The 27,637-nt window shown below is 49.9% G+C and overlaps 4 protein-coding genes and 1 pseudogene across 6 annotated transcripts; 3 read left to right on the forward strand and 2 right to left on the reverse strand.

Moving 5' to 3' along the window:
• Positions 1-207: 207 nt before the first annotated feature.
• On the forward strand, positions 208-1,802 carry LOC109682319 (rRNA 2'-O-methyltransferase fibrillarin-like; annotated as a pseudogene).
• Positions 1,803-10,021: 8,219 nt separating this feature from the next.
• On the reverse strand, positions 10,022-17,776 carry Trim72 (tripartite motif containing 72). Its single transcript, XM_020158143.2, has 7 exons — positions 17,552-17,776; positions 16,735-17,131; positions 14,159-14,254; positions 13,821-14,051; positions 13,346-13,368; positions 11,534-11,652; positions 10,022-10,716 (listed from the first exon to the last, which is right to left on the reverse strand). Exons 2-7 carry the CDS (start codon positions 17,122-17,124, stop codon positions 10,145-10,147), a joined length of 1,431 nt encoding a protein of 476 aa, XP_020013732.2. The 5' UTR covers positions 17,125-17,131; positions 17,552-17,776; the 3' UTR covers positions 10,022-10,144.
• Pydc1 (pyrin domain containing 1) lies at positions 15,018-16,046 on the forward strand. 2 transcript variants are annotated; one of them, XM_074059186.1, is made up of 2 exons: positions 15,018-15,417; positions 15,874-16,046. In XM_074059186.1, the coding sequence occupies exon 1, from the start codon at positions 15,112-15,114 to the stop codon at positions 15,379-15,381; it is 270 nt and encodes an 89-aa protein (XP_073915287.1). In that variant the 5' UTR covers positions 15,018-15,111; the 3' UTR covers positions 15,382-15,417; positions 15,874-16,046. The 2 variants fall into 2 exon arrangements, with proteins under 2 accessions (XP_073915287.1, XP_073915286.1); XM_074059185.1 differs by having other exon boundaries at positions 15,020-15,421.
• Positions 17,665-27,508, reverse strand: LOC109682311 (tripartite motif-containing protein 72-like). The gene is made up of 4 exons (XM_020157459.2): positions 27,496-27,508; positions 25,111-25,355; positions 22,535-22,630; positions 17,665-17,706 (listed from the first exon to the last, which is right to left on the reverse strand). Exons 1-4 carry the CDS (start codon positions 27,506-27,508, stop codon positions 17,665-17,667), a joined length of 396 nt encoding a protein of 131 aa, XP_020013048.2.
• Positions 23,393-24,425, forward strand: LOC109682401 (pyrin domain-containing protein 1-like). Of its 2 annotated transcripts, none has more exons than XM_074059183.1 (2): positions 23,393-23,793; positions 24,250-24,425. In XM_074059183.1, the coding sequence occupies exon 1, from the start codon at positions 23,488-23,490 to the stop codon at positions 23,755-23,757; it is 270 nt and encodes an 89-aa protein (XP_073915284.1). In that variant the 5' UTR covers positions 23,393-23,487; the 3' UTR covers positions 23,758-23,793; positions 24,250-24,425. The 2 variants fall into 2 exon arrangements, with proteins under 2 accessions (XP_073915284.1, XP_020013188.1); XM_020157599.2 differs by having other exon boundaries at positions 23,394-23,797.
• Positions 27,509-27,637: the final 129 nt, after the last annotated feature.

The following is a 27,637-nucleotide window of genomic DNA, read 5'->3' on the forward strand; positions in this document are numbered from 1 at the left end:
GTTCACTGGTTAGTGTGAAAATTGACAGAAGTATTTTTGGAAACACAGATGGGAACACTTCATAATCTCCTTAGCAATTCTGCTGAACTATGTAAATTTCAGCACATTAGCACCTGGAAACACATGCAAGGGTATTCATATCTTCTCTCTCTGCAATGGTTAAAAACTGGAACCAAGTCAAGCCCCACAGATGAGAGAATAGACACGATGGATAAACAGAATTTACACAGCCAACAGAACACCATGGACAACAACTCGAATTACCAGGTCCCCAGTATTAGATGTTGCTCAAGAGTTATTGATGATGTTGTTACCTGTGATAATGGCATTATATTATGACAGTAGTTTTCAGAGGTGAGCACAAGTGCGTGTACAAGTGAAGTGATATGTAGGATTTGCTTTAAGATAACCCAGGAAGAGAAAAAGAGAAGGGACAACTCTGTCTCCAGAAATAAAGCATTGAAACTACAGGGCTGGGGGCATGGGTTAAGTGGAAGAGTGCTTGCCTAGCAAGTACAAGGCCCTGAGTTCAAACTCCATGCCCTCCCCCAAAAAATCAAAATTATATGTCAATAGATAATATATTCATATGGTTCAAAATCCAAAATGTTCAATTATGTACACAGTGAAGAGCTTACCTCTCATCCCTGGATTCCATAGTCCTAGTTTCTTCCCCAAGATAATCTAAAACTATACATGCATATGTGTTCTTTAATACATGCATTTAAAAATTGTTAGTAGAGGCTAGAGGTGCGGCTTAGGTGGTAGAGTGCCTACCTAGCAAGTTAGAGGCCCTTAGTTCAAATCCCAGTACTGCCAAAAAAAATTAAGATCAAATCATATCAACTTCTTCATAAAAGTTAATGGTAGGCTGACATGGTGACACATACCACCAGCACTTGGGAGGCTGAGGTAGAAGAATCACAAGTGTAAGGCCAACGTGGGGTACGTAGCAAGATTTTTTCCCCATCCAATAAAAACAAAGTTAATGATATACCAAAATCATAACTAAAAACCAGAATCACTTGTTTTTCTATTTGTTGGTTGGCTGTGGGGGAGGAGGGAGAGGAGGAGAAGGAACAGGAAAGGGAGGCTTCCAGGCTGGGGCAACCGGGGTTGTGGCCGGGGAGGAAAAAGAGGAAACCAATCAAGAAAGAATGTGATGGTGGAACCTCACCAACAAGAAGGTGTCTTCATTTGTAGCGGAAAGGAAGAAGCACTTGTCACCAAGAATCTGGTACCTGGAGAATCCATTTTATGGAGAGAAGAAAGTCTCCATTTTGGAGGGAGATGACAAAATTGAGTACGGAGTCTGGAACCCCTTCTGCTCCAAGCTGGCAGTGGCAATCCTGGGCAGTGTGGACCAGATCACATCAAGCCAGGAGCCAAGTTGCTCTACCTCCGGGCGGCCTGGGTATCACCATCTTCCGAGTCTCTGATGCAGTCAGCTTCTCCCATCTCCTTAACTTGGCCAAGAAGAGGACCAACATTACCCCTGTGATTGAGGAAACTCCATATCCGCACAAATACTGCCGGCTCATCGCAATGATGGATGTGATCTTCGTTGACATGGCCCAGCCAGACCAAACCTGAATTGTGGCCCACATCTTCCTACATAATGCAGGACACTTTGTGATTTCCATTACAGCCAACTGCATTAACTCCACAGCCTCAGCTGCGAAGTGAAGAAGATGCAGCAGGAGAACTTGAATCCCCAGGAGCAGTTGACCTTAGAGACATAGGAAAGAGACCCTGCTGTGATTGTAAGCGTATACACACCACCTCCCAAGGTGAAGAACTGAAGCTCCAAATGCTGCCTGGACACTCAGATGGCACCAACCTGCTACCAAAAATAGGGAGATTACAGAGAAATATAAAAGTGAAAATCTGAATCACTAGGAATTCCACTGGTGACATGTGTTAGCATTTCTTGTATCTATTTTTTCAGAGATTTTTTTTCTCATAATTGCATCCACAGTAAGTTTATAGTTTGACGGTTGGCTGTTGCCTTCTCTTAGGTGTTTCCTAGTTCATGATCACTCTTTGGAATTCTATCTTGTACTATCTTTTTGTGTGTTACTGGGGATCAAACCCAAGGCCTTATGTATGTTAGGCAAACACTAAATCACTAAGCTACAACTCCAACCCTATATCCCATATCTCATATGATTTGCTTCTGAGAAATGCAATGGTTTTAAGGGAAAGGAGAGGTGTTTACACAGTGAAAGCTGTTTCTAACCACCAGCACGGCCTTGGGCAATGAACATGAAGTGTTGCCTGGCTCAAGAGTCCTTTCTGGACACACCCTGCTCCACCCAGCCTTGCAAAATTCTCTGTTGAGCCTCCACTCTGGGATGAAAGCCAGGAGAATAGTACTAACTTAGACTGGCTACAATTGCCTTCGATTTGCTAATACAAGTCTTCCATCTGAGGATCTTAGAGGCGCTGTCACATGGAGGATGGGTTAAATAAGGATCGTGTGGGAAAGACTGGGAGAGACACAGACTTGAACTCCAGGCCTGACTTCATGGTATCTGTTGAGAATGGCTGAGACCTTTGGTTTTCTCAGGTAGAATGAAGACATCATGCTGGCACTCCACAAAGTGTCAAATGAGATTATGACTTTGAAAGTATTCTGAAAAAAATCCTAAAGCCATACTGTGATTGCATTGGAACTGGATGTTATGAGTCAGAGTTCAAGTTCCAGTTAGAAGTATTCTAGAAACAGGAGTGGGGCATGGTGGTACATCCTTATAACCCCAGCACTCAGGAGACTGAGATGGGAGGATTGGAAGTTAGAGGCCAGACTGTCTTTAACAGTGAGTTGCAGGCCAGCCTGGGATACTGACCAAGACCTTATGGCACTGGAGCTCAAACCCACAGCCTTGCAAATGCTAGGCAAGTGTTCTATCACTGATCTACATCCCCAGCCCAGAAATGAAATATTCTAGAAACAAGGAATTTTCCCTCTATGTGGGGCAGAGGTGGTATCTAAATGGTATGACCTGTTGAAAGAAAGAGAGAGAGAGAAGAAAGGAGGGAGGGAGGGTGGGAAGGAGGGAGGGAAAGAAGAAAGGAAGGGAGGAAGAGAAGGAGGGAGGGAGGGAGGAGAGGAGGGAGGGAGGGAAAGAAGGGAGGAAGGGAGGGAAGGAAAGAATGAAGGAAGGGAGGGAAGGGAGGGAGGGAAAGAGGGAGGGAAAGAGGGAGGGAGGGAAAGAGGGAAGGAAGGAAAAGAAAGGCGCCGGGCGCCAGTGGCTCATGCCTCTAATCCTAGCTACTCAGGAGGCAGAGATCAGGAGGATGGCAGTTCAAAGCCAGCCCAGGAAAATAGTTCCATGAGACCCTATGTCAAAAAACCCTTCACAAAAATAGGGCTGGTGGAGTGGCTCAAGGTGAAAGCCCTGAGTTCAAGCTCCAGTATTATAAAAAGAGAGAGAGAGAGAGAGAGAGAGAGAGAGAGAGAGAGAAGAAAGGGAGGGAGAGAGGGAGGGGGAGGGAGAGAAGAAGGAAGGAAAGGAGGGAGGGAGGAAGGGAGGAAGGAAGGAAGGAGATAGAGTGAAAGAAAGAGAAAGGTGAAAAATTAAATTTAAAGACAATGTGATGAACTGAGGATGTAGCTCAGTAGCAGAGCACTTACCTAGCATATGCAAGGCTCTTGGTTCCATTCCTAGAAGAAAAAAAAATCCCCAAAGCTAAGAACAAAGCATGATCAATCGAAAGCTCAGATGCTAAAGATAACTATAGACACAGCCTTCAGGATCTTCTAGGGCGAGAGTGGGTCCAGTCCTGTCATTTCCACTGTCATCAGCCTCCTCAATGAAACACAGTTTTGGCATTTCTTCTCTTGCCCTCAGAGGGGGCTCCCTCACCTCAAAACTAGTGAGGAAGTTGCTCTAAAAGAATCCCTTATGGAGATCAGAAGTCCCTCTCCTGGGCTGTAGGACCTGGAGAGCCCAGATGAAGACTGATAAGCTCTTAGAACCTGCTGCGTGTCCCCAGGGGTTTAGAGCTCTATGTTCACATGGAGACTAGTGCTGGCTTCCAACCTTCAGGATTCTGGAGGAGGGACAGAGAAGGCTGGGAACAGCCTGAGGTGGCCAGACAAAGAGAGAACTAGAGCATGTCCTTCTGGCTGGACAAAAGTGTATGCAACACCCTAGACCAAGTGAATGCTGGCCAAGCAGCAGACTCAAGGTGTTGGACTATCCTCTGCCCAAGATGGCTGCTTGCCTTGGCAAAGGGGCCAGGGAGTGAGAGGCTTCAGGAAATACAACTAGGGCGGGGGCAGGGACAGGACAAGGGTTGTCCCAAGAAGTCAGCCAGAGAATGTCTGTCTGCCTACATCGTCCCTGAAGAACCATAGAGAGCCTCCTTTTTTTTTTTTTGGTGTTATTGTGTTTTGAACTCAGGGCCTTATGCTTGCTAGACAGCGTACTCTACCCCTTGAACCACTCCACCACTCCAACCTCCTTTCTTGTTAGTTTTATCATAGCTGTGACAAAATATGACACAAAAACAATGTAAAAGAGGAAGGGATTATTTTGGCTCACAGTTTCCAAGGGTTCAGTTCATGGTCACTGGACCCCATGCACTTGGGGAGAACATCATGATGGTGGGAGTGTGTGAGCTTCTTCACCTCATGACGGATAAGAAGCAGAGAAAGAGAAGGGAACTGGGGACCAGGTATAACCCAAAGTCTCTCCCCTAGTGAATCTTCCTCCAGCTAGATGACACCTACTAAAGTTTCCAGAACCTCTCAAAATTGCACCACCAGCCAGGGACCAAGCATTCAACATAAGCCCATGGAGGACATTTCAAATTCAAACCGTAACACCTGCATGAGAGCACATGAAAAGGGTCCCAGATTATAGACATGCTAACCATGCACCTTTTCTTCTGTTTAAACTGAACCTTGAAGAAGCCAGCAAAGCAAGAGGGAGGAGGGTTCTGAGAAAGAAGGTAGATCAAGAAGAGAGAGAGGAACTGGACTCTGGTACTTCATGCCTGTAATCCTAGCTACTCAGGATGCAGAGATTAAGAGGATCACATTTCTAATCCAGCTTGGGCAAATAGTTCGCAAAACCCTTGTCTTGAAAAAAATCCATCGCAAAAAAGGGCTGGTGGAGTGGCTCAAATGGTAGAGCACTGAGATATTGCCAAAAGAGAAAGAGAGAGAGGGCTGGGGTGTAGTTCAGTGATGGAGCACTTCTCTAGCTCTTAAGAGGGCCTGAGTTCAATACCTAGCACTGCAAAAGAAAAAGAAAAAGGAAGAGAAAGACCCCTCTCTCCCTTATTCACTTTAAGTTAGGTGTGATGCTGAATTATGCTGGATTCTTTTTATACCTGAAAATGAGACTATTTTTGTGGCTGAAAATGGCCAAAAAGCTATTTGACCCTCCTGAGCATAACTGAAAACAGTGATAAAAGAAAGAGAGCTTGCTGATGTAATTCTTCATGTCTAACCACTCCAAGGAACTGGCAAAACTATTAAAATTTTAAAGACATATATTCTAGGACACATAAACTCTACCACTCAGTATCCACTTCAGACATACCCTTGCACATGTACACAGAGAGGCACGTACCAGGATATAAATTGCAGCATTATTTGTAATCATAAAAAATTTGGGGGGGAAGAGCTAAGGACATAGCTCAGTGGTAGAGAGAGCTTGCATCACATGCACAAGGCCCTGAGTTCAATCCTCAGCACCACAAAACTATTATAAAAAATGGTAATTAATGAAGACATTGTAAAATTAGCAATAGTACATCCCGTACAGCGCAATACTACACAGCAGTTAAAAAGGACAAGACATAGCTGAGTGCCAGTGGCTCATGCCTATAATCCTAGCTACTTAAGAGGCTGAGATTGGGAGAACTGTGGTTTGAGCCCAGCCTGGGCAAATAGTTCTCGAGACTTCATCTCCAAATTATTCAAAGCAGAATGGGCTAGAGTTGTGGCTCAAGAGGTAAAGCCCCTGCATTTCAAGTGCACAGCCCTGAGTTCAAACCCCAGTCCCACCAAAAAAAAAAAAAAGGTACACTCTGTGTAGTAACATGGACAGATCTCCCAACTATATGGATGAATGAAAAAAGCATATTGCAAAATGATCTGTGGAATAATATGTTATACTCATGAAGAACATGAAAGTAGAAAGAAAACTGCAGTAGGAAGACAAACTCCAAACTCAGTTTTACCCAGTATACTCTCACAAGAGGCTTCTGACACCCCGTGGGAGATTTTTTCCCCACACACCAAGCAGGCAATACTGCAGCAGCAGCCACCAGTTGGGCATTCCTTAATCTAACTCAGTTCTGACACTTGCTACCTGGAGGCAGCATCAGATTCCATAGGATGAGGGCCCTGCCTCAAGGTTATCCCCCCTCAACTTCAGGTTCCCATCACCAGGGTTGTTTTACCTGTGGACCAGCTAGAAATCGGTGCCCTTGTGACTCCCTCCTTGAATCCTATTAAGTCCCTAGAGAGGCCCACAGGACTCAGGAAACACCTGTTTGTTATGCTGGTTTATTGTGAAGCCTATTGCAAGAGACACAGATGAAGAGGCGCATCTGGTGAGATGCAACTGGTGGGAAGGGCATGGAGCTTCCCTGCCCTCTCTGGGTTCCTCCCAGAACTTCCACCTGTTTGTCTATCCTGAAGCTCTCCAGTGTGACATGGGATCATTTCCCATGCCCAGCTCTAGCCAGGGCAATATTATGCAGAAAGTCTCCATCGTCCTCTTCTTTTGCCCTCCTCCTCCCACTGTTTCCCCCTACATACAAACAGCCTCCCCCTCCACACCCTTTTTTACATTCATGTCCTTAGGTTTTTGTTTAGATTTTTTAGATCTAGTCCACATATGAAAAAAAACATGCAGTATTTGACTTTCTGGGTCTGGCTTATTTCACTTAATATTGTGATCTCCAATTCCATCCATTTTCCTGCAAATGACATAATTTTATTCTTCTTTATGACTAAATAATATTCCACTGTGTATACATACCACATTTTCTTTATCCACTCATCTGTTGATGGACACCTAGGCTGATTCCATAGCTCAGCTGCTGTAAATAGTGTTGCTATAAACATGGGTATGCCAGTGTCTCTCCTGTATGACAGCTTACATTTCATCAGATATGCTCAGGGGTGGTACAGCAGGATCTTATGGTAGTTTTAGATTTCGTTTTTTGAGGATCCTTTGTACTGGCTGCAGTAGTTTACATTCCTACCAACAGTGGATAAGGGTGCCTTTCCCCACCCCACCCCCGGCATTCTCACCAATATTTGCTGTTGTTTGTTTTCTTGGTAATTGCCATTCTGACTGGGGTGAGCTGGACTCTCAGTGTCGTTTTGATTTGCATTTCCGTTGTGCCTAAGGACGCTGAACATTTCTCCGTGTAGTTATTGAACATTGTACTTCTTTTTTTTTTTTGAGAACTTCCTATTCAGTTCATTTGCCCATTTGCTAATTGGATTATTTGGGTTTTGTGTTTAATTATTTGAGCTCTTTATAAAATATTCTGGGTACTAATACCTTGTCAGCTGAATGGAGGTAAAGACTTTCCCCCATTCTGTAGGCCGTCTCTTCAGTCTAATAGGCTCACAGGGGACTGAATATGACCAGAGTACACTATACACATGCAAAAACAGTAATGACACACACTGAAAATTGTTAAAAGGGGGCAAAAAAGAGTAACAGGGAGGGTGAATATGATCAAAGTACATTATATGCAGGTAAGGATACATCACAATAAACCACAATTTAAAAGGTAGAAAACTAAAGCTTCCTGATATAAATTCAGCCAGAGGGAGCATGAGTGGCTGAAAGCTCAGCCAATGATTGAGCGTAGGAGGGAAACTAAGGCAGGCCGCTCCCTGGGAGTCACAGGACTTCTGAAATAAGCAGCTTTAGCTACAGAGGCCCCAACAGTTGAGGACTTCCACCCAACCTTCCCTCTCCGTCTCCTAAACTCAGGGTCAGACCTCATCACAGTTGGATGGCTCTCCCTGTTTTCTCTCACACAGGCATCTGCCCTCACACAGTCCTACACACCTAATCTTATCATAGTGTCTGCTCTCAGAGCACCCCATTTCCTGAGAAAGAGGTTTTGGGCTCTTGTACACCTCCTCTCCTCCCCAGACACCCACACCTGTGTGGACAGTTCAATGTCATGGAGCTACATTAGAAAGGGGCTGGGAGATCCAGGGTGGAGAGTAACATACTCTCTCTGGGACCTAGAAGGCCAAGAGAGAAGAAATGATGGTGTTTTCAGGAGAAAGTGCTGAAAGATTAGTGGGAAAGAAAAGACAGTCCTAGCAGAATTCCAGGATGGAGGAAGTGAGGGGACCTCATTCAGTAGAGCCACTGTGGAGACACAGCCAAGGCAGCAGGAAAGGGCAATCTGGGGAATGCCAGGGCACCTTGAATGCCAAGCCAGAGAGTCAGGGCTTTACCCCGAAAGCCGCAGAGTTCTGTTGAAAGTTATGAGTAATGGAATTACCTGGCCATATTTGGGGTTGTTGTTTTTTTTCCCCACCCCCTGTGCTAGGAAATGAACATGTGTGTTTTTAGAAAAAGTAGATGAGTAAAGATCAAAACCTAACAGGGCAATTAGGAGGCTGGTGCCTTACAATAGGTCCTTTGTCTCTTCATAGAAATTTAATAAGGAAAGAGTGAGATTATAATAGTTTTTATTACTGGTGCTGGATTTTACAACCAAATAGGCCTTTTACTTTTATTTGCTAGCATGAAAGAGCTTCTGAAATTAATCCTCCCTCTGTCCTCTAAAGCCAGGACTGGACCAGCCTTCCTCTGGTAGAAACACTCACATGAGTGTCCCCTTCTCTGTCACAGCCTTCCTTCACCTTCTCAGTCTCACATCCACCCACTCCCCAAGAAAACTCCCACACTGATACCAGTTGCCAGGAGTTCCCAGGCCAGCTTGTGAGAGCCAAAGGCCCAGGCATCACCTCCACTTAGATACAATGCAGAGCAGACTTCAGTCTCTCTCTGGCCCAATCCTGAAAGACCTCACCCTCCAGTGGACAGCGATGGACAGAGTCTCAGTGGATACTCCAGAGCCCAAGAAATGGGTCTCTGAGCTAAAAAACAAAAAAGGTGTAAACCTGCAGGTAAGCAGTCAGGAACCAATTCTGGGAGGCCTAGTGGGAGTCTTCTATTCTCCCCAAGCAGCAAGGTGGGAAGGGGGGAGGGCAGCAATAGCTTTCTCTTGGAAACAGATTTCCTCATTTCCTCAATCTCCACAACATATTCCAGAGGCAAAGGGAGATAAGTTGAGAGTTGCTTTTCTCACTCATGTGACCTCTAGCAATTTTTAAATGTCTGCATGTCTGCTGGATGGAGGAATATATTTTGGAGCTGCTCATTGATCTGCACTGACAGTTGGCTAAACCCACATGGGTCCTTTAAGTATCCCTGAAGCATCAGGACGCTGGGAAAAGGTCAGAGTGACCATCTTTTTTTTTTTTTTTTGCAGTACTAGTGTTTGAAATCAGGGCCTATACCTTGAGTCACTCCACTCAGAAAAGCCCTTTTTCGTGAAGGGTTTTTTCAAGGTAGGATCTCAGCAACTATTTTCCTGGGCTGGCTTCAAACCTGAATCCTCCTAATCTCTACCTCCTGAGTAGCTAGGATTACAGGGGTGAACCACCAGCACCCGGCAAGAAGTGACCGTCTTTGACCTGCCCACCGGTACTGCATCTGAAACTCAGCAATCTAAGTTTTACCAAGTGCTTTAAAAAAGCAATTTTGTGTAAGCACTAAGTGAAGGCCTTCAGGTATGGTGAGTGGGGAGCCCTTGCCCCAGAGTCTTAAGGAGAAGGGTGGGTGAAGCACTGGGGCCCCTGGCTCTACAGACTTCTCCAGCGATTGTTCTCAGCCCTCCCTCTGCCTCAGTTTCCTCCTAGAACGCTTGGGCCTCAGTTCTCAAACTCACACTTCTCACTGATATGACCTTGGATCTCCCTCCCTCAAGGAATCTGTTCTCAAGGTCACCCAGCAAACCCCCATGTTTCTCAGAACTCTTGGAGACCCCGATTCCCAGCCTTGCCACCCTACTGTATTCAGCCCTGGCAATCGCCCCCCACCCTCGTCCCTCCTGGCCCGACCTGGGGCTCCCACGGTCAGGCATCCGCGCCCTCGGGCCCCACGAGCAGCAACGGCTGGGTGTTCTTGCCCTTGTCGTGCCAGCACACATCGAAGAAGGGGAACACCGGCCCGGGCAATCGCTCGCGGAAGGCAAAGAGCGGCTGGAGCGCGTCCGCGTTGCTGGCATCATAGAAGGAGAGGACACCATCGCCGAAGCTCAGGTAGAGGCCGATGCGCGACGGCCGCGCCTCGGTGCGCAGCGCACGCGGCTCCTTGGCCTCCACGTGCGCCTCCAGGACCTTCCCGTCGCGCAGCCCCAGCAGCCACAGGCCCTGCGACGGCGCCACGTGCAGTCGGCCTCGGCGAGGGGCGTCAGCCGCCATCACGCCCAGGGCCCAGCGCGGCTTGTCGCCCACCTCCACCTCCCAGTAGTGCTCGCCGTCCGACAGCAGCTGCTGCGCCAACACCGCCACCGCCTTATCGAACTGACGCGGATCCTCGCCGGCCGGTGGCGCCTTCTGCTCTGAGCACTCCACTCGGCGGCCCGAAGAGGACACCACCAGGCTCGGGTGCGCAGAGCTGGTGTCGAAAGTCAGCTCCTCCAGCGCTGCCCGAGAGACAGTGGTCATTCATGCCTGACCCCCTCAAGTCTCCTCTCAACCCACTACAGGCCACCTGGCCTCCTCTCTGCCTCTCATCCTCTCTCTCCTTCCCGACTTGGACCAAAGGCCACACTTGTGTGAGTTCAAGTTTGCTCAGCTGGAAAATAAGGCCACCATTATCTCTCTCCATGGTGCTAGGCAGGCCTGAGTTGATATAAGACATGTGACTGACCACCTGGATCCTAAACAGGCTCCAGGTCACAGAGCAGGAGACAGTGAGGAAGCCTGCTTTTCAGGCTTTACCTATTCTCTGGGCCTTCGTTTTCTCTTGAATACACCAGGAGTCACTCCCACCCTGCCTCCTCCACATAGGCAATGAGAGTTGCACAGCCCTGTGTCCCACCTAGAGCTCCCGGATGTGCTCTAGGTACAGGAGGAGAGGCTGAGCCCTGGGGCCTCCCCAGCCACAGGCCACCAGAGTGGATGTCTGACCCAGGCTAGTCCCTGGGGTCCAGGAGCTCTGTAGGAGCCCTCATCAGGAATCATCCCTGTGACCAGAGGGGCAGGGACTGGCCAAGGGTCACACAGTGAGTCAGTGGCTCAAAGCTAGCTGCTGAAGCACTGGAGGTCAGTAGGGTCCTGCCTATGTCACTCTCCCATTATAAACCCCATGTTCTCAAAGGTCATCCTCCAACCTCTGGAGGACCCAGAGGCAAAGGTCCATGGGCACTTTCTTTGATGGCCTTTTGAGGTGGGATAGAGAGGCCTCCCTCATCTCCCCATCCCCAGTTACACAAACCCAGAGCCACCCTCTCCTAATACCTGGCATCAGAGCCCGGAACATCTTCCTCCACACCTGAAATTTGAAGTCATCTGAGATGACAGGCAGCTGGATGTCCAGACGTGCAGGTGGAGGTGACTCTGACAAAATCTTCTGCAGCCTGGGAGTAGAGAGGAGAGGGAGAGCTGTCTTGAGGGGGGGCGGACACAAGAGGCAGTTCCTGAGGGCAAGGGGACCCAGGACCTTCCAGCATCACACCCTTACTTAGAACTCTTCCACGGAGTTTGAATTTGGGGATATAAAAGAGTCCTGGAGGTGGGTGGAGGTGATGGTTACATAATGTACATGTATTTAATGCAACTGAGCATAAAATGTACACTTAAAAATGCTTGAGCCAGGCATATACTGCTGTAACCCCAGCTACTTGGGAGACAGAGGCAGCAAGATAGAGAGTTCCAGGCCAGCCTGGGCAAAGTTATCAAGACATTTATCACAAAAACAAAATACAGGGTTGGGACTGTGTCTCAAGTGGTAGATGAAATCAAGTTCATACCCCAGTACCACTAAAAATAATAATAATAATGGTACATTTGGGCGTGATAGTTCACACCTGTCATCCCAACCATATTAGAAAAATAACTAAAGAGACCAGGTGCCAGTGATTCAAGCCTGTAATCTAACTACTTGAGATGCTGAGATTGGGGAATTGCTGTTTGAGGCCAGCCTGAGGAAATAGTTCGTGAGACCTCATTTCCAAAAAAACAAGCAAAATGGACTGGAGGTGTGGCTCAAGAGGTAGAGCTCCTGCTTTGCAAGCACAAAGCCCTGAGTTCAAACCCCAATTAAATCAAAAAAGAAAAAGAACTAAAACAAAAGTTTTGGGGATGTCTCTCAACTGGTAGAGCACCTGAGCAGAGGGCCCTGAGTTCAAAGCCCAGTGAGAGAGAGAGAGGGAGGGAGAGAGGAGAGAGAGAGAGAGAGAGAGAAGAAGGAGGAGGAGGAGGAGGAAGAGGAGGAGAGGAGGAGGGAGAGGGAAGAAAGGAGGAGGGGAGAAAGAGGAGAGGGAAGGGAGGAGTTCAAACCCCAGTACTGGAGGGGGGAGAGAGGGAGAGAGAGAGAAGAAGAGGGGGGGGAAGGGAGGGAGGGAGAAGGAGGGGGGAGGGAGGGAGGGAGGAGTTCAAACATGAATACTGCAGAGAGAGAGAGAGAGAGAGAGAAGAGGAGAGAAGAGAAGAGAGGGGAGGGGAGGGGAGGAGAGGAAAGGAGAGGAAAAAGGAGAGAGGAGAGAAGATAAGAGAGTAGTTCAAACCCCGGTACTGCAGAGAGAGAGAGTTTTAGGCCAGCCTAGGCTATATAGCAGACCCTATCCCCAAAAAAATGCTTAAAGTGGCCTATTTTATATTTTATGTTAAAACAAAGCAAAACTAGTGGCTAAGGTCCAGGCTTCTCAATCCTTCCCAGTTTGCCACAGAAGGTTGGTCTTTCTCACCAGTCTATACCTGCTGCTCCCTCTGCCAGCAGTACCCCAATTCTGCCCAGTTAACTCATGCCCATTCCTCCAGGAACCAACATAAATGTTCAATCCCTGGGAACTTTTCTGGCCACCCCTTTCCCTCCCTAGAAGCCCTAAGAGCATGACAATGCCTGTCTGACAAATGATGCCTGTCTGACATAGTCCGTGAGATCCCCAAAGGGCAAGGACCAGGTCTGGTTCTTCTGTGTTCAACAGAACAAGGAAACAGCAGAAAATGGGATGAAGGTATGAAGGCACGTTGAGAGTAGAGGGAGACTCAGCTGTGCCCCTAAAGACTAGGGAAAGTTGGGCAAAGGGACAGGAGCCAAGCTGATCTCACCTGTTGGTCACCAAGCAGTATTTCTGGAGAGAGAGAAAAAACAGAATGGAGGTAAAGCAGGCAGCAAGAACTTTGAAGATAGGGTTGGCAACCAGAAATGCTGAGTGTGGGGTCAGGACAAATCAGAAAAGGCAAAAGAAACCCAGGACTTGAGGCTACCCCTGGCCCTTTACCTTTACATGAATTTTTTTAAAAGGTGCCTACTCCCCCCAAAGAAACTTTAATTCACCTGTTAGATTATCCTAATATACTAACCTATAATGTTTGTGATATGAATGATGCCCACTTACAATATCCTTAGGCAGTGCCCAACCTGAACAACCGCCCTGATGCCCACCCACTCAAATATGAGACCCTGGCTCATACTTGGCCCTCTCTGGACCTCAGGATCCCCATATGACCATGGAATGAGGTCTCTACTTCCTGCGTCATGGCCAAAAGGCCAAGAAGGGAAGGTCATCCAGTCAGTGCTCACCATGAGGAATTCAGTCTGTGGCTTGTCGGACACCTCCTCCAGTACCTTCTCCATCTGCAGCAGCTGCTCCAGGTAAGAGTTCAGGCCTGACAGCTCCCTCCGCAAGGCCACCACAGCATCTCCACGCACTCGTTCTGCCTCACGCTCCAAAGAGCCCTCCAGTGCAGCCAGAAACACCCGCATCTTGCCCAGCTGCTCCCCAACAGCCCCCCTGAACTGACGAACTGTCTCCTGGAGCAGGGATGGAGAAGGACAGTCAAAAGCACTTGCCTGTAGAATCCCCAGGCTGGACCTGGGGACCTGGACAATTCCCAGGCTCCACCATGCTGGCCCCTCACCTCCACCTCCACCAGCTGATGTTCCAGCAGGGCCACACTCTTCTCTTTTCTCATACAGGCCTCCTGCAGCTGCAGCTTCTGCTGAGGGAGCTGTGTCTGGGGGGATGGGGGGAACCGGGGGAAGCAGGGCATAAGTGATAAGGATGGTGCCCCAAAACCTGCACAGGTAGCTCAGCCTCAGCACCTCTTCCAGCCATCTTCCCAGCCCCACAGCCTTTTTCACACTTCCAAGCCCTGCCTACTGGTACTGAGGTCTGGTGCCTCACCCTTAGCAGTCAGCCCCCAGCATGGATCTTTTCCAGGATCCATGCAAATACAAATGCAGTTTTGTGGCCCCTACCAGAGAGGCAAATGCAGGTGCAAGCTTCTGGTAGTAAGTGACAGATGTATGAAGGAAAGGCAACCAGTCTCCCACACTTCCTTGGCTTCATCCCTTACTTAAGGGAAGAACACCAGGCTCAGTCACCCTCCCTACACCTGTGTGCTCCACAGCCAGGTGCTTTAATAATCTTATCTCCTGCATGGACCAACTTAACACAACTGTGGGCTAAATTCTACCTAAGGTGCATATTGGTGTGTGATTCTTGAAACACGAGTATAGGAGAGTGCCTAATGGCTCCTGCCAAAGCCACTTCTTGGTCAGCTTCCTTTCTTGCCTCCATGGCTTCCAGCCTGCTTCTTTCTCTACAGATGGCAGCAGTCACCCTATCTCAACAAACTAGGGCCACCCTTTGTCCCCTGGGGGGTGCGGGGGAAGGCCACTAGGCAGTGTTTGCTGAGGAGTGCCGGCCCAGCAGGGCTACAGGGTTGAACCTGGGCTCCTGGCCCACTGCCTAGATCAGTCTCCTCCCCAAGGCGTCCTCTTCTCCGTGACCCCGCCTGCTGCAGGACAAGGCAGGCCTGGCAGCTCACCCCATCGGCTGTCAGAGGTTCAGAGGGTGCAGGGCTGAGCCATGGGGAGGAAGCGCGATGCCATCCTGGAGGTGCTGGAGGAGCTGACCTCGGATGAGCTCAAGAAGTTCAAGCTGAAACTAACCGCGATGCCGCTGCGCGAGGGTTTCCGACACCTCCCGCGGGGGGCTCTCGGACCCCTGGACCCCGTGGACCTCACCGACAAGCTGGTTTCCTTCTACTGCGAGGACTACGGCGCCGAAGTCACAGCGGCCGTGCTGACCGATATGGGAATGCAGGAGCAAGCGGCGCGGCTTCGAGAGACGAACTGAACCCCTAGCGCCGGGATCTCATTCAACCACTCCGAGGCTGGTATATTGGCCCTGGACCCAAACCCTCCTCCTCACCAAGGCTCCAAGAGTCTGTCCCACCCCCCTCCAGGTTTCTTTCTGGGGTCATCCCTTCACACCTCTGGTCAGCCCTCCCTGAGGCTTAGGGCTGGGTCCATGCGGGTCGCGCCCCGTTGAATCTCTCCCCATCTGCCCCTTCAAGGTTCCTGGGTCGCCTGGCATCCGGTTCCATTTCATGGGTTCTGTTCTTTTTTGATAAAGATGAGCGAGGGTGGCAGCCTTGAGGTCATAAGCGGAGATGCTCCTGGGTTGGGAAGACTTCCTGGAGGAGGCTCCTGCGCTAAGCTAGGAGGCCATCAACCAGGGCTGGTCTGGACTAAGCAAGGCAGGGGCGGGAGGGGCTGTAAAGCTGGGGCCCCGTAGGAGTCTGAGACCTCGAATACCAGCCTGAGCACTGTGGTCCACCCCCTCTAGGAGACTGGATGCCAACAGAGGAGTCGCGCGACCTGGAGGAAATCCGACCTGCACGCACAGCAGCGTCTTCACAGCGGTCATGGAGAACCTCTCAGTGCCTCCAGACCCCGCCTCCACCTGCCCTGAACCTGTCATTTACTCTTCCACAGTTCAATAAATATCCCCTAACAGACCTTCCTAGGCCGGTGGTACTCATCACCGCCCATACATGCGTGTGATTTCCCAGTGCTTGGGTGTTTTCCTGACCACCCGTAAGGATCGTAAACCTCGTGGCGCTAACAATGTGTATGGGCTGGGTCCCGGTGCATGCCTTGCCCTTCCTGCCTCCTCCAAGTGTCACAGCTTCAGGGCTGCGTGGGCCTCGGTCAGGCAGCTGTACACAGCAGGAGGACAGTCCGGTTACCGCTCTCCTGGCCACGCCTCGAACCCCATACCTCTCGTCTTACGGGATCCCATGTCATGCAAACATGACAACTTGGCAGGACCACGCGTCTCTCCCAGGAGCGCGTGGGCCACAGGCGGTGACTCAGTCGCGTCTCTGTCAGGCTTGGTCCCCGTTTCATCAAGACTGAGCCCCCAAATCTCTAGGCACCCGGGAGGGACTGCGGCGGGAAGACTGTCCCAACCCGCTTCTGCGCGGCTCTTCCACGCTTGCTGCGCTCTTTGCCAGGCACCACCTTGAGGGGCTCAGACCCCTCCCCCTTCCCAGCGCTGGCCCTGCCCACTCTCCATAGCAACCGCAGGCTCCAGTGCCTCTGCAGCCCCGGAAGCCAAATCGAAGCTGCGACCTCCCGATGGGTCAAGCCGGGCTCAATTTAGCAATCCCATCCCACCCGGACCTTTGCTGCGTCCCTCCCGCACCTTGAGGCGCGCGTGGGCCTCGGCGGCGGGCAGCAGACGATGGCCGCGGTGCGAACCAAGCGAGGCGCACACTCCGCACACGAGCACGCGGTCCTGCTCGCAGTAGATGCTCAGCGGGTCGAGGTGTTCCTCGCAGTGGCCTTGGGGCACCTGCGCCAGACCCTCCACTAGACGCGCCAGCTGCAGGTTAGTGTTGAGCGCCTGCGGCCGCGTGGGTGCCTGACAGCAGGGGCAGGGCACCGTGCCGTCCGCTGCCGGCTCCCCCGCCACGCGGCCCAGGCAGGCGCGGCAGAAACTGTGGCCGCACTCGGCGGTCACAGGCGCGTCGAACAGCTGCAGGCACAGCGGGCAGGACAGTTCCTGGTGCAGAAGCCCGGGCGCAGCGGACATGATGAGCCTGGGAGGAGGAGGGGTCGGTCAGGGAGGCCCAAGGGCTGTGCTCCCTTCCGGCTCAGCCCCAGGCCAGGTCTTTAGCCCCTCTGAGGGCTCAGCCTCATTAAGCCCATACTGGAAGGGACTCTGATTTGGACCGAGGGGGAAGACGGACTTGATCTTGGTCCCAAAGGCAGCCCCTGTTGCTATTCTCAGCCTCCATCAAAAATATGCCCTCCTCTGGGCTCTTGTCAACCCCAGTTCCCTAAAGATAAGCCCAGATTCCAGTCTTGTCCACTTGCCTTGCCCCTGCCTTGGCCCCAGGCCGCAGCCTCTGACCCCAGCCCGCCTTCTCTAGAACCCCCACCCCAGCCCTCCTCCCGCTGACCTTTCTCAGTTCCCCAGCCTGTCCCCTACCTCCCATCTCCAGGCTCACAGTACTCACAGGTCTGGTCCAAAATCTTAGGCCAAAAGGGATTCCCAAGAGGACCAGTCAGGGTCAGGCCTAAGTAAGGGGGTCAGAGCTATGACCAAAGTGTCCAAAGACAAGCAGCAGGCTCAGAGCAAGGACAGGGACTCCCGGGCAGTGGACAGTGGACACTGCCGGTGATGGACACAGAGTGAGCAGAGGGCAGACCCTCCCAGACTGACATTGGCCCCAGGACTATATTTAGTAGCTGCCTGCCCATCCCCTCCCATCACTTCTGGAAACTGTTCTAAAAGTGAGCACTGAGTAGTCAGCGCGAAGGCATCTCATGTCAGAGACACCTGTCCTGGCCCATCTACTGTCCCCTCCCTGGGCCAGCCATGAGCCAGAGAGCTCAGAGCAGTAGGGAGACAGGGCCTCCTACAGCAAAGAGACAAAAAACTAGGCAGGGAGGTCTCTCTTCCCCACTCCCCCCTCTACACTCCCTGGCTTCCTCCTTGTTTGCAGGCCCTCCCCAGTTTATACAGCTCATCAATCCCACTGGCCATGTTATCTACGCCCGCCCTCGGGAGGGCCAGGATCTCACCCTACCCTGAAAGGCTTTCTTCTTTAGAGCTGAGGGAGGGCACCCTGGAGCAAAGTGAAGCCCTGGCCTCCTCCCCCAAAAAAAATGCTTGGAGAATTTATTCCAAGTAGAGAGAAAACTGAATAAAGGAATGAGCTGAATCCAGAGCTCAATTCTGCCCTGGGAGCCTTCAGCCAACCTGTATGTTTATCTTTCAAATCTCAGTTTAAATTTCTTTTAGAATAAAAAGCAAAGTCCTCCCTGTGTCTTACAAGGTTCTTCTTAATCTAGCCCCACTCACTGCTCTAACCTATTTCTCACTCCCTCCACTTTGTTCCTCAGGGACTTTGCACTTGCCATCCCTGCCTGGAATGCTCTTTCAACCCCAGATAATGCATGTCTCCCTCTTTTTCTCCCTTACATCTGTACTCAGTGTCATCTTTTCAGTAAGACTTTTCCAAACTCCCTAATATTTTTTTAAATTTCACCCGTTGCACTATAGGGACAGCAAAATGGTTATACAATTTTTCTCTCATTCAGTTTTGAAAATCTAAAGTACTTATAATTCCTATAATCCCTTTTTTTTTAGAATCTCACTGTGTAACCCAGGCTTGCCTTGAACTCACAATTTTCCTGCCTCCACCTCCTGCATACTGGGATGACAGACCTGTACCTGTCATTTTCTTAACAAGTAATGTAGTACAAATAAAAACATCTTTAAAATTGCGTTAAGTCTGGCATGATGATACATACCTGTAATACAAGCTCCTTGGGAGGCAGGGGAAGGAGGATTTTGAGTTCTGAGGCCAGGCAAGGCAGTTAGCAAGACTCTATCCCAGAGCTGGTAGAGTGGCTCAAGTGGAAGAATGCTTGCCTACCAACTGTGAGGCCCTGAGTTCAAATTCCAGTATCATGCAAAAAAAAAAAAACCCACATGAAATACAAAAGAAAATGGCTGGGGTGTAGGCTCTAGTGGTGGAACACTTCATGCACAAGGCCCTTGATTCAATCCCAAGTAAAGTCTCACAAAAATAAATAAACTATTTTAAATGCATTCTTTACAATTCAGCATTTATTTTTATATCATTTTCAGCTATGTCTAAGAATTAAAGTGGGCTGGAGGTGTAGCTCAAGCGGTAGAGTGCCTGCTTTGCAAATGAGAAGTCCTGAGTTCAAGCCCCAGTCCACCAAAAAAGAAAAAGAAAAAGAAGAAGAAAGAATTAAAGCAAGTAGACAGGAGTGCGACTCAAGTTGTAGAATGCCTGCCTAGCAGGCACTTAACTGGACCAGTTCTGTGTTGTTCTAAGAGCACAGCAAACATAGATCATATTGGTAGCATATTGGGCTCTTGCATAGCTGTGACCAAATACCCAAGAAAAGCAACTCAAAGAAGGGAATATTTTTCTTGGTTCACAATTCCACAGGTGTCAGTCCATCCTAGTGGGGAGGGGATAGTGGAGCAGAGAAGCCCATGTCAGGGCAGCCAGGAAGCAGAGAGAAGGAATACAGGAAGAGGCCAGGGTGAATATAGTCCCCAGTGACCTAATTCTTGCAACTCGGCCCCAGCTCCTACCTTTCACCACCTCCTAATCATGCCCTCATATATGAATCCATCAAGAGATTAACTCACTCATTAGGTCAGAACCCCAATCATCCCTGGAAACACCATCACAGCCACCCCAGGTGTACTCCACCAATCTCCTAGAAGTTTCTTAATCCAGTCAAATTGACAATTGAAATTAACAAGTCCACCTCTTGTAAACTTGACACCCAAACATATCACAAACACATTTTTTTTTTTTCATTACTGGGGTTTGAACTTAGGGCCTAAACCTGAGCCACTCAACCAGCCCTTTTTTGTGAAGGGTTTTTTCAAGATAGGTCTCAAACCATTTGCCTGAGCTGGCTTCAACCACAATCCTCCTGATCTCTGCCTCCTGAGTAAAAGGATTGCATGTGTGAGCCACTGGCACTCGCTCAAACACATCATTTTAAACAACAATATTCCACTCCTGGTCCCTAAAAGGCTCGTGTTCATCCCCTGATGCAAACTGCTTTTAGTCCAACTTCAAGAGTCCCAATAGTCTTAACAGTTCCAACACTGTTCAAAAGTCCAAATTCAAATCTCTTCTCAGACCCCTGGCAAACTCTTAGCTGGGAGCTCCTATAAAATCAAAAAGAAAGTTGCATACTTCCAAAATTCAATGGCACAGGATAGACATTCCCATTCCAAAAGGGAAGATCAGATAACAAGGAAAGGTTGGACTAAAGCAAGACCAAAACCCAGCCAGGGCAAACACTAAATCCTGTAGCGCCAGGCACCGGTGGCTCACGCCTGTAATCCTAGCTACTCAAGAGGCAGAGATCAGGAAGATCGAAGTTCAAAGCCAGCCCAGCCAAATAGTTCAAGAGACCTATCTTGAAAATCCCTTCACAAAAAAGGACTGGTGGAGTGGCTCAGGTACAGGCCCTGAGTTCAAGCCCCAGGACCACAAAAAAAAAAAAAAATCCCGTAGCTCCATGTCCAGCATCCAGGGCAGGTGGTATCATGACGTGAACTCCAGTGGGTTTGGGCAACCCACATGGCCTCTCTCTTGGTCTTTCTCTATTCACTGCCTGTGGAAACACCATCACCCCGCCCTCAGAGTTTTGCTCCACCAATCTCCCAGGCCTTTCTTAATCTAATCAAGTTGTCAATCAAAACTAATGACCACATTTTCACCATCCTTCTTTCTGACAGTGTGCCAGAATATCTGCATTCATGTTGGTTGTGGGGCCAGAGAGTTCTGGTTCATTACTGATCTACTCACAGACCTCCAAAAATGATATGCCAGTGTGTGTACCACTCTGATGCACAAAGAAACATGTTCCAGAAGAAAGTGTGGCTGAGGTACTCTGGAAGTACAAGAGGATTCAGGGCATTACACTGGATTCTTGTAATTAGTCTTGTCGATTTCTATAATGTGCCAGATGGCAGAGATGAGGGTGGTGGTGAGCACCAGTGCCAGAAGGCTGTGAATGTGAATGCCATAGTCAGGGAGGAGCCCCTGATTTTTTTTTTTTTTTTTTTGAGACAGGGTCTCACTGTTACTCAGGCTAGCCTCAAACTCAGGATCTTCCTGCCTCCACCTCCCAAGTAGCTGCAGCTATAGGCTTACCACCACACCCAGCAACTCCCAACATCATCCCTTCCCTGCTTCCCTGGTTGATTTTTCTCCCTGGCATTTATCAACAGGCAACACACTTTACTTGCTTGCTCGTCTACTGTCTGTCTTCTCTTAGAATACAAGTTTTGTTCCATGCTTACCTATAGCTAGGAATACAATCTGGGGTCCACTGTCAGTGCTCAATTAATACTTGATGAATGAAGAAAACCCAGGGACTCAGTCACTCCCCTTTGGCTTCTCAGTCTCTCTCAAGGTTCACTCAACCTTTACCTAGTTTGCCACCCCTCTCTATCTCAATCTGAGTTTGTTTCAGTTTCTTAATCTTCACTCTTTGGACTCTGTCTTTCTTGGATTTTTTGTTTTGTTTTTTGGAGACAGGGTCTCTGTTATGTTGTCCAGTTTGGCCTCTAACTCAAAATCATCCTGCCTCAATCTCCCATCTGATAGGATGCGATGAGAGCCAGGCCAATTGTCTTTTTTTGGGTGATACTTGGGTTTGAACTTAGGGCCTTATAAGCCTCTACCACCTGAGCTATGCTCCAGCCCCCAGGCCAATTCTTATCTGAGTAACCCCTAAGTAAACAAGGAAAAACTATTTTCCCTGTGTATAGAAGAAGTAACTGTCCCCTCGTCCACCTTAAACAACTCTTACTCTAACGCTTAAATGGTAAATATAATCTCTCCAGGAGCCAGGTAGCCCCTACTATGTCTCAGCTTTTATGACAAGTCCCAAGACTTGCCTCCAAATTTGGGGCTCATTTCCTGCTTTTATGGCATGCTCAGAAAGATAGCTACTCCAGGATTCCTGACACCTTGGGGACTTAATCTTGAGAACTTGCTCAGACTGTAACCATTTGTTCCTTTCAGAACAGAAAAGTTTTATTATTCTTTTGGATCAGAGCAATTACCTATACAGATGACTACAGATCTAGTTCTCCCAGCATGGGAAAAGTCTTAGAAGCTGGTGGGTTTTTGTTGTTGGTTTTTCAGCTATGCCCACTGAAGCTAGTGTTCTTTACTGGGACACTGGGACATCCAGGGACATTTGATTTCCCCTTCTTTATCCCCCATCCTTATCGCTAAGTCTCTGACTTCTTTGACATTTTTGACACATCGCACTTGGCCTTGGGTTTGTAACAGGAAGGATGTGGGGACAAGGGTATATTTGGAGCTGGTCTCTGAAACCATAAGCCACTTCACTTAGGCTCAAAAAACCAACATCCAGAATTCCCAGGACAATTCCCAGGCTCCACCATGCTGGCCCCTCACCTCCACCTCCACCAGCTGATGTTCCAGCAGGGCCACACTCTTCTCTTTTCTCATACAGGCCTCCTGCAGCTGCAGCTTCTGCTGAGGGAGCTGTGTCTGGGGGGATGGGGGGAACCGGGGGAAGCAGGGCATAAGTGATAAGGATGGTGCCCCAAAACCTGCACAGGTAGCTCAGCCTCAGCACCTCTTCCAGCCATCTTCCCAGCCCCACAGCCTTTTTCACACTTCCAAGCCCTGCCTACTGGTACTGAGGTCTGGTGCCTCACCCTTAGCAGTCAGCCCCCAGCATGGATCTTTTCCAGGATCCATGCAAATACAAATGCAGTTTTGTGGCCCCTACCAGAGAGGCAAATGCAGGTGCAAGCTTCTGGTAGTAAGTGACAGATGTATGAAGGAAAGGCAACCAGTCTCCCACACTTCCTTGGCTTCATCCCTTACTTAAGGGAAGAACACCAGGCTCAGTCACCCTCCCTACACCTGTGTGCTCCACAGCCAGGTGCTTTAATAATCTTATCTCCTGCATGGACCAACTTAACACAACTGTGGGCTAAATTCTACCTAAGGTGCATATTGGTGTGTGATTCTTGAAACACGAGTATAGGAGAGTGCCTAATGGCTCCTGCCAAAGCCACTTCTTGGTCAGCTTCCTTTCTTGCCTCCATGGCTTCCAGCCTGCTTCTTTCTCTACAGATGGCAGCAGTCACCCTATCTCAACAAACTAGGGCCACCCTTTGTCCCCTGGGGGGTGCGGGGGAAGGCCACTAGGCAGTGTTTGCTGAGGAGTGCCGGCCCAGCAGGGCTACAGGGTTGAACCTGGGCTCCTGGCCCACTGCCTAGATCAGTCTCCTCCCCAAGGCGTCCTCTTCTCCGTGACCCCGCCTGCTGCAGGACAAGGCAGGCCTGGCAGCTCACCCCATCGGCTGTCAGAGGTTCAGAGGGTGCAGGGCTGAGCCATGGGGAGGAAGCGCGATGCCATCCTGGAGGTGCTGGAGGAGCTGACCTCGGATGAGCTCAAGAAGTTCAAGCTGAAACTAACCGCGATGCCGCTGCGCGAGGGTTTCCGACACCTCCCGCGGGGGGCTCTCGGACCCCTGGACCCCGTGGACCTCACCGACAAGCTGGTTTCCTTCTACTGCGAGGACTACGGCGCCGAAGTCACAGCGGCCGTGCTGACCGATATGGGAATGCAGGAGCAAGCGGCGCGGCTTCGAGAGACGAACTGAACCCCTAGCGCCGGGATCTCATTCAACCACTCCGAGGCTGGTATATTGGCCCTGGACCCAAACCCTCCTCCTCACCAAGGCTCCAAGAGTCTGTCCCACCCCCCTCCAGGTTTCTTTCTGGGGTCATCCCTTCACACCTCTGGTCAGCCCTCCCTGAGGCTTAGGGCTGGGTCCATGCGGGTCGCGCCTCGTTGAATCTCTCCCCATCTGCCCCTTCAAGGTTCCTGGGTCGCCTGGCATCCTGTTCCATTTCATGGGTTCTGTTCTTTTTTGATAAAGATGAGCAAGGGTGGCAGCCTTGAGGTCATAAGCGGAGATGCTCCTGGGTTGGGAAGACTTCCTGGAGGAGGCTCCTGCGCTAAGCTAGGAGGCCATCAACCAGGGCTGGTCTGGACTAAGCAAGACAGGGGCGGGAGGGGCTGTAAAGCTGGGGCCCCGTAGGAGTCTGAGACCTCGAATACCAGCCTGAGCACTGTGGTCCACCCCCTCTAGGAGACTGGATGCCAACAGAGGAGTCGCGCGACCTGGAGGAAATCCGACCTGCACGCACAGCAGCGTCTTCACAGCGGTCATGGAGAACCTCTCAGTGCCTCCAGACCCCGCCTCCACCTGCCCTGAACCTGTCATTTACTCTTCCACAATCCAATAAATATCCCCTAACAGACCTTCCTAGGCCGGTGGTACTCATCACCGCCCATACATGCGTGTGATTTCCCAGTGCTTGGGTGTTTTCCTGACCACCCGTAAGGACCGTAAACCTCGTGGCGCTAACAATGTGTATGGGCTGGGTCCCGGTGCATGCCTTGCCCTTCCTGCCTCCTCCAAGTGTCACAGCTTCAGGGCTGCGTGGGCCTCGGTCAGGCAGCTGTACACAGCAGGAGGACAGTCCGGTTACCGCTCTCCTGGCCACGCCTCGAACCCCATACCTCTCGTCTTACGGGATCCCATGTCATGCGAACATGACAACTTGGCAGGACCACGCGTCTCTCCCAGGAGCGCGTGGGCCACAGGCGGTGACTCAGTCGCGTCTCTGTCAGGCTTGGTCCCCGTTTCATCAAGACTGAGCCCCCAAATCTCTAGGCACCCGGGAGGGACTGCGGCGGGAAGACTGTCCCAACCCGCTTCTGCGCGGCTCTTCCACGCTTGCTGCGCTCTTTGCCAGGCACCACCTTGAGGGGCTCAGACCCCTCCCCCTTCCCAGCGCTGGCCCTGCCCACTCTCCATAGCAACCGCAGGCTCCAGTGCCTCTGCAGCCCCGGAAGCCAAATCGAAGCTGCGACCTCCCGATGGGTCAAGCCGGGCTCAATTTAGCAATCCCATCCCACCCGGACCTTTGCTGCGTCCCTCCCGCACCTTGAGGCGCGCGTGGGCCTCGGCGGCGGGCAGCAGACGATGGCCGCGGTGCGAACCAAGCGAGGCGCACACTCCGCACACGAGCACGCGGTCCTGCTCGCAGTAGATGCTCAGCGGGTCGAGGTGTTCCTCGCAGTGGCCTTGGGGCACCTGCGCCAGACCCTCCACTAGACGCGCCAGCTGCAGGTTAGTGTTGAGCGCCTGCGGCCGCGTGGGTGCCTGACAGCAGGGGCAAACACTAAATCCTGTAGCGCCAGGCACCGTGGCTCACGCCTGTAATCCTAGCTACTCAAGAGGCAGAGATCAGGAAGATCGAAGTTCAAAGCCAGCCCAGCCAAATAGTTCAAGAGACCTATCTTGAAAATCCCTTCACAAAAAAGGACTGGTGGAGTGGCTCAGGTACAGGCCCTGAGTTCAAGCCCCAGGACCACAAAAAAAAAAAAAAAAAATCCCGTAGCTCCATGTCCAGCATCCAGGGCAGGTGGTATCATGACGTGAACTCCAGTGGGTTTGGGCAACCCACATGGCCTCTCTCTTGGTCTTTCTCTATTCACTGCCTGTGGAAACACCATCACCCCACCCTCAGAGTTTTGCTCCACCAATCTCCCAGGCCTTTCTTAATCTAATCAAGTTGTCAATCAAAACTAATGACCACAGGTAGTAAAAAATGCCATATGATAAAAAGTTCATTTTCACCATCCTTCTTTCTGACAGTGTGCCAGAATATCTGCATTCATGTTGGTTGTGGGGCCAGAGAGTTCTGGTTCATTACTGATCTACTCACAGACCTCCAAAAATGATATGCCAGTGTGTGTACCACTCTGATGCACAAAGAAACATGTTCCAGAAGAAAGTGTGGCTGAGGTACTCTGGAAGTACAAGAGGATTCAGGGCATTACACTGGATTCTTGTAATTAGTCTTGTCGATTTCTATAATGTGCCAGATGGCAGAGATGAGGGTGGTGGTGAGCACCAGTGCCAGAAGGCTGTGAATGTGAATGCCATAGTCAGGGAGGAGCCCCTGATTTTTTTTTTTTTTTGAGACAGGGTCTCACTGTTACTCAGGCTAGCCTCAAACTCAGGATCTTCCTGCCTCCACCTCCCAAGTAGCTGCAGCTATAGGCTTACCACCACACCCAGCAACTCCCAACATCATCCCTTCCCTGCTTCCCTGGTTGATTTTTCTCCCTGGCATTTATCAACAGGCAACACATTTTACTTGCTTGCTCGTCTACTGTCTGTCTTCTCTTAGAATACAAGTTTTGTTCCATGCTTACCTATAGCTAGGAATACAATGTGGGGTCCACTGTCAGTGCTCAATTAATACTTGATGAATGAAGAAAACCCAGGGACTCAGTCACTCCCCTTTGGCTTCTCAGTCTCTCTCAAGGTTCACTCAACCTTTACCTAGTTTGCCACCCCTCTCTATCTCAATCTGAGTTTGTTTCAGTTTCTTAATCTTCACTCTTTGGACTCTGTCTTTCTTGGATTTTTTGTTTTGTTTTTTGGAGACAGGGTCTCTGTTATGTTGTCCAGTTTGGCCTCTAACTCAAAATCATCCTGCCTCAATCTCCCATCTGATAGGATGCGATGAGAGCCAGGCCAATTGTCTTTTTTTGGGTGATACTTGGGTTTGAACTTAGGGCCTTATAAGCCTCTACCACCTGAGCTATGCTCCAGCCCCCAGGCCAATTCTTATCTGAGTAACCCCTAAGTAAACAAGGAAAAACTATTTTCCCTGTGTATAGAAGAAGTAACTGTCCCCTCGTCCACCTTAAACAACTCTTACTCTAACGCTTAAATGGTAAATATAATCTCTCCAGGAGCCAGGTAGCCCCTACTATGTCTCAGCTTTTATGACAAGTCCCAAGACTTGCCTCCAAATTTGGGGCTCATTTCCTGCTTTTATGGCATGCTCAGAAAGATAGCTACTCCAGGATTCCTGACACCTTGGGGACTTAATCTTGAGAACTTGCTCAGACTGTAACCATTTGTTCCTTTCAGAACAGAAAAGTTTTATTATTCTTTTGGATCAGAGCAATTACCTATACAGATGACTACAGATCTAGTTCTCCCAGCATGGGAAAAGTCTTAGAAGCTGGTGGGTTTTTGTTGTTGGTTTTTCAGCTATGCCCACTGAAGCTAGTGTTCTTTACTGGGACACTGGGACATCCAGGGACATTTGATTTCCCCTACTTTATCCCCCATCCTTATCGCTAAGTCTCTGACTTCTTTGACATTTTTGACACATCGCACTTGGCCTTGGGTTTGTAACTGAAAGGATGTGGGGACAAGGGTATATTTGGAGCTGGTCTCTGAAACCATAAACCACTTCACTTAGGCTCAAAAAACCAACATCCAGAATTCCCAGAATTTGGATCTCACCTGCAATTTCCATCACTGCCAAGTTAGGGCTGAAGGTTCTGGCTACTTGACCCTCTCATAAGAATGGTGTTCCAAGATGGTGGGGAGGTTGACAGTCAACTGCATCCTTCTCTGAGATGGGCCAGGTCTGGTCTTTGGCCCA

Source organism: Castor canadensis, chromosome 17, assembly GCF_047511655.1.
Source record: "Castor canadensis chromosome 17, mCasCan1.hap1v2, whole genome shotgun sequence".
Classification (NCBI taxonomy): domain Eukaryota; kingdom Metazoa; phylum Chordata; class Mammalia; order Rodentia; family Castoridae; genus Castor; species Castor canadensis.